Here is a 6,000-nt window from a genome sequence, read left to right on the forward strand (position 1 = left end):
CATGGTTCTCAGAGCTGGGCCGCGGCCGGTGGCTGCCAGCAGCTGTGTCAGCTCTGACCCCTGTGGCTCCCCCCAAGGCTCCGGGAGGGCTGCTGGGAGGGCGGCCCCCACAGGCAGGCCCCAGCCCTGCACACGCCCTCCCCCTCCCCACCCCTCCCTGCCTCGCACCTGCCTTGCGCCACTGTCACTGTGCAAGTGGGGCTGAGAGCAGCTCCCACCTTAGCCCGGACCCCCATCTGCCCACCCCGTGGGCTGACACTGTGCAGAGCTCAGCTGACCTTATCCTGTGCTGACTGTCCTGGGGGAACACCTGCCTCGGTTCCACAGGCTCAGCCACAGTCTTGGGGCTAGGGTCCCAGCAGGGTCAGATGCCCAGTCTCCACACCCAGCCACGCACCCAAGGCCAGGAAAGACGGAGCCACCACCTGGCGGGGAGGGCCACAGTGGCCGAAGGGCTGGTGTGAAGGGCAGGGAGGAGCACCGGGGCCCCTGCCAGGCTCGGGGGGAAGACAGTAGTGGGGAGCCCCAGCTCCCAGACAGGCCAGGAGACCCCAGGCAGGGCACTGGCCCCGTGGGCATCAGTTTGCTCATCAGGAAAGAGTGCAGAATGTTCGCCACCACCCAGCAGGGTCCCTGCAAGCGCCAGAAGACCAGGGACGCACAGCTCGTCCTGGGCACAGGCCAGGAAAAGGGAGCCGGACACCTCTGTGCTTGCCCAGCCCAGGCCCCACCACTGTGCAGTCCCAGGATGCACGTGCACGGTGGTGACTCTCCAGGGCAGTGGCCTCTGTCCCTCACTGCCGCCAGGGGATCCTCACCTGGTACCAGGCGCCCCACCACTACACCCACTACCCCAGGCCTTGCTGGGCACACTGACATTCATGCCTGGGGCATGTGGCCTGCTTCCCCCACAGCCTGGGCTGGTCCACGGGTTGGCGGGCAACAGCAGTGGGGAGGGGCTTCCTTCCAGCAACAGCTCTGGTCTCAGTAGCCACACTGTTTACTTCTCACGGCTTCATCTCCAGGAAGGCAAGCCCGGAGCAAGCCCGAGCAGGCTCAGGGACGGAGCCAGGGGACCGTGAAGGAGAAAGTCCCGCCCTGCTCACGGCCTCTGAGGTCAGGGTTCAAGACCAGAGAACTCAGCCGCAACAGCAGCTGGCACAGGCCTGGACATTGGCCTGGCCCCCAGTGGCCATTCACTCAGACCCAGCCCTGGGGACGCAGAGGTCCCCGCAGTGGGCAGACCCAAGCTCGCCCTGCTCCCTGACATGGACATGGGGCATCCAGCCGCAGCAGTCCATGTGCAGAGGCCAACTCAGTCCTCAGGGACAGCGGGCCCCAAAGGGGCCTTGGGGCTGCACAGGTGGCAGATGGAGGGGTGGGAACATGGTGACACAAGAGCCAGCAACTGGGAAAGCTGGTTGGAGGCTGGCAGGAGGGTGTCACTGGGGAAGCCAGATGGAAGTTGGCGGGACAGATGGGCAGAGGTGGGCCCCTGGACAAATAGCCAAGCTGTGGTGGCCCTGCAGAGGCGACTTGCAAGAATGCAGCACCTGGCACCCCGACTCCTCAGCCAGCCCCAGCGAAGCCCTAGCTGAGACGCCGGGACCACGGTGCAGTGACCCGAACAGGCACACCAGCCTGCAGCCAGCCCAGGGAGCCTCAGAGACACCACCTACTCTTGCCAAGGTGGGACTCAGGGCCCACAGAGGGGTCCACAGGGAGCTCCCCTCAGGCCTGCTCAGGCCCTGCCACCTCCTGGCTCTCCCTGCCCAGCACCCTGACCCTGGGCCTGGAACCCTTCAAGTATTCTGGCTGTGAAGAGCAATGTCCCCTCAGTCGGCCACCACGTGGGGTGTCCCACCCAGGGCTGGGCCCCGTGTCCAGCATGTTCCCCGGGTGGCCTGGGTCCTCCCCCGAGGAAGATGCCAGGGCCCAACACAGAGCGGAGACCTGCACTCGGCCCTGCTCCTCTGGACTAAGCGTGCCCAGCGACGCAGGGAAAGCTGCCTGTGGACACAGACACCCTCACCCTGGGGACCAAAACCATCCTCAAGGGCTCAGAAGAGTCAATGAAAAGCCATGGCTTTTGGGGGACATGGCCACAGGTCTTCCAGCCAGGGCCTTGACCTCTCACTCACTCCTGATGGGAGCCTTCCAGGGGAAGGGGACAGCCCAGGGGGCCCTGCAGAGCTGGCCTCACTGTCGGGTAACGGACCCGCCAGGCAGGACCACACGCACAAACAACCATCAGCCCTGCTTCACAGACAGGGAAGCTGGGGACAGTTCAGATGTCAACTGAGTGCCAGCCCTGCAGCAAGACCCACAGGCAGCGCATCCCACTACCCAGCAGCCTGGCTTTGCCCCCTGAGGACGTCCCAAGCCCTCAGAAGGAGCCCCTAGACAGGAAGGCCCCTCCCTGGGGGAGCAGAACATTGGAGGGGCGGCTAGTCTGCACCCAGCCAAGTCCGTGGTGGAAGGAGAGGCTAAGACCCCTCCTGAGCTCTGTGCCCCCACCCCATCCAGCTGTCCTGCTGGCGCAGCCTGCCCCTCCCCTGCACCCCCAGGTGTCTGGGGCTCAGGTAGAGCCCCCAAGATACTCACCAGCTGGAAGGTTCCAGGCCTCTCTGTTGGTGGGAGAGCTCCAAGCGGCAGCCATTGTTCAAAGGCCAGCCGTCAGAGACCGCAGGGACCCGAGTCCCTGAGCCTCCAGGTACAGGGGAGGTAGGGCGGGAGGCCAGGATAGAGGCCCGCCCAACGTTGCCAGAGAAACCTGGGCGTCCATCCAAGCGGGCTCCTCCCATTGGCCCACTCCAAGGAGCTTCAGGGACCAGCACACGGCCTGGCCTGCCGGGAGACATGCACCTGGGGCACTCTGCCCCAGAGTACTAGGGGCAGGGCAGGGCAGGATTTCCAGCCTGGCCCAGAGCCCCTTCCAGTGGGAGAGCGGTCAGGAAGCACGGGGCTGGGGAGGGGGTCTGCAGCTTGGTCCAAAGATCCACCCACATGTCATCTCTGCCCGTCTGAAGCACGGGTGTATGTGTGCGGTGAGCGGGGACACCTGGGACAGTTCACAGCCCCTCTTGGGCATAGCCCTCTGGCCTCACACAGTGGGGAGGTGTCCGGTGGCCAGAGGTGGGATGATGCAGGCAGCAGGGTGGCCATGAGGTCCCATTACACCAGACTCCAAAGCAGCGAAGCCCCTCACCTGCTAGGAGTCAGCAGGGCACCCTCACGGGGGGACCGGACAGCATTCCAGGCCTGGACCTGCGTGTGGGTCCTCAGGGTCCGGGGCGCTGGCTTAGGATCTCTGTGCTCTCCTGGGGCCCTTGTATTAGTTCTTGAACTGGGGGTGCTGGTCCTACTTCTCACCCAGCTCCAAAAGCGCTCCTGTGGAGTGTGGGGGCCTGGAAGTCCTGGTGGGTGTTTGCTGGAGAAAGTGCAAGGCCCTCTCGGAGTGCCCAGGGCTGGCTACAGGGGCAGTGCCGGCAGGTGGCGCCCGCTCGCCGCTGTGGCCAGGGAGGAGGAATGGGTCTCCCGTGCATTGCTGTTTCTACCACCACCCCAAATTCAGTTGTGTCTCTCACCCCCCAAAACTCTAAACAGCCTCTTGACAAGAAACTCCTCTTTGTTTTTAGGAAATTTGGGTTTGGGGACATAGAGACTGGATGCAGCCTGGTCTTGAATAAATACTCAGGGGCGAGCATGTGGCTGGAGATGGTAGGGGACAGAGGCCCCTTGGCCCCTGGGGAGCTGCTCCACACTGTCCCAGGGGAGCCAGGCACCTGGCACAGCCACCGTGGACCAGAGCTGGGCCCTCCAAGCACGACCGCGCTGGGCTGCGTCCCGGGCCAGGGGGTCCTCAGGGGGTGTGAACCCTGCAGTCTGCAGGCTGGTGCTGGGGCTCTGTGTGCCCAGGCCCGCCTTGGCCACCGTGAGCCAGGGGAGATTTGGTGCCCAAAGGTGGACAGGCTCCGCAGTGTGCTGCTCCTGGGGCCAGGCTGACTCTATCATCAGGTAGAGAAGCAGCTGGAAGCCCCCCTGGTCTGAAGACCACACACAGGCTGGAGCCTGCAAGGAGCTGGAATTCCTCCCTGAGAGTTCTGGAACATTCCCCCACCCCCTGGTCAGGGAGACCCCGATGCCCCCAGGGGCAGCACCTCCCTGTGCAGGTGCAGATGGTTGGCACCTGTGCCTCTGCCACTGACCTATGGGTCAGTCCCTTGTCCCACCATTGTCGGGGGGCAGCGCAGCTGTGCAGAGTGAGGGGCTAGGAGGGCTGCAGCTAGAATTCTGACAGGGACACTCCCAGAAGCACCTGGGGGAGCAGAATCAGGAAACCTGCGGTCACGCAGGTGCCCTGCAGTCCAAAAGGTACCAACAGCAAGACAAGTTAAAATGATGCAATGAGTCCTGGGCACTAAAGCCCCTCCCCTGGCGGCCAGGCCACCTCTTGAGACAGCGGGTTCCAGGTCTGAAAGCTGGCTCAGGGATAGTGGGGTGGCCAGCCTCTGCCCTCAGCTCCGTCTTTAGTTTATACGACAAATGCCAGGCAGGGTGCCTGGTTCTGCCTCCCCAGGCACCTGGGCAACTGCACTTGGGGAGGGGGATGCACAGGACACAGGGCCAGGGTTGACGCTGACACATGGGGACCCCCACTGGAGAGGCCATTAGCAGAGTTCTGCCCAAGGCAAATCTTACGGTGGGTCCCCTGTGTCACAGACCCACCTGGTGGTCATTTCCCGGTCTATGAACGTGTAACTGGTGACCCCCGACCCCGATGATCCTTGTCTGTGGGGTCAGACCTCTTATTGCAGTCGGAGTGGGAAGGTTCAGGGAAGCTAGGAAACATGCCCCTCCGAGGTCAAGAGAGTATAAAGCCAAAACCACATGGCCTCCAGGGAGGGGGTGGCGGGACCCAAAAGATGCGAGGAGGGGGTTGGACCCCATCATATCTCCATTTAATTCCCCAGTCCCATCCCTACTAAGACTGAGTAGATCCCCCAGTTCCACCAGTGAGGGTGCACACAGGCAGCAGAGACCCGGGCCACGGCTCCCAGGGCTGGATGACGCGGCCCGAGGCACAGGGGGCCCCGCGGTCTTCTCTGCGTGGATGGACAGAGCAGACACATGCAGCTAGCCCGGGCTGTGTTTGACTCCCCGGCCCCGGTCCACAGGACATTCTTCAAGGCACAGCGTCGATCTGTGTCGTCTGTGACACAACGTTGCTGGGCCGGTGAGCAAGACCTGGTGGTGACACATGCACTCAAGAGGGCGGCCTTGGGTGGCAGCAGATGAAATGACCAGAGACTCCAGAAGATTCCCAGGCCTGCCGAACCCATAGAAATTCTAAAGGTCCAGTGGAGGGGATGCTTCTGGGCACCCCCGCACGGCATCTTGCACCTTCTGCTGTGAAAGTGAAGGAGAAGTCCTGGAGGCAGTGTAGCCACACCTGGAATTTCCCCGGTGACGGGGAAGGCTGCCAGCCTAGAGGGGCATCTGGGGCAGGAAAGGGCTCTGCTGAGCGTGGAGATGGCCTGCGCCCTGTGAAGGCCACGCAGGGCGAGGAGACCAGAACCACTGGGACCCCATTCTGCTGTGTGGCCTCTGCTGTCCCTCCTCCTAGGGCGGGGTCAGCCAGTGCACCCCGAGGGTGGTGGAGCCTGGTTCTCCAGCCAGGGCCTGTGACACCGTGTCAGGCCAGGGCCCACGTCACCGGAGCCGGAGGAGGGGCCCCCACACATCGCACCCTGCCCCCGCTCCCTGGAACCCACAGCCAGGATTCTCAGGGCTCTGTCCCGGCAGAAGCGTAGGAAGGCACTGGCTGTCCAGACTGTAGAGCCCAGAGCAGTGGGGACAGAGGCACAGGTCCCCCCATGTCATCTGGGCTGATAGCCACCTGTTCCCACCCTTGTCCCCAGGTGCTCCTCCTGCCGGGCCCACGGCTCTACGTGGAGGTCCTCGGTGAGGCACCTTCTCCTCGCAGGGTGCTGCCCCACC

At 63.8% G+C, this 6,000-nt stretch overlaps 1 protein-coding gene across 2 annotated transcripts in view; it reads right to left on the reverse strand.

Moving 5' to 3' along the window:
* The window catches only part of CCDC187 (coiled-coil domain containing 187), a 46,589-nt gene extending 43,887 nt beyond the window's left edge, over positions 1-2,702 (reverse strand). For both annotated transcript variants that reach the window (XM_073221518.1, XM_073221515.1), the window contains exon 1: positions 2,605-2,702. In XM_073221518.1, the coding sequence (XP_073077619.1) occupies positions 2,605-2,659 (55 nt within the window). In that variant the 5' untranslated portion in view covers positions 2,660-2,702. The remainder of the gene's footprint in view (positions 1-2,604) is intronic.
* Positions 2,703-6,000: the final 3,298 nt, after the last annotated feature.

The sequence above is a fragment of the Manis javanica genome, chromosome 2 (assembly GCF_040802235.1).
Source record: "Manis javanica isolate MJ-LG chromosome 2, MJ_LKY, whole genome shotgun sequence".
In the NCBI taxonomy this organism is placed as follows: domain Eukaryota; kingdom Metazoa; phylum Chordata; class Mammalia; order Pholidota; family Manidae; genus Manis; species Manis javanica.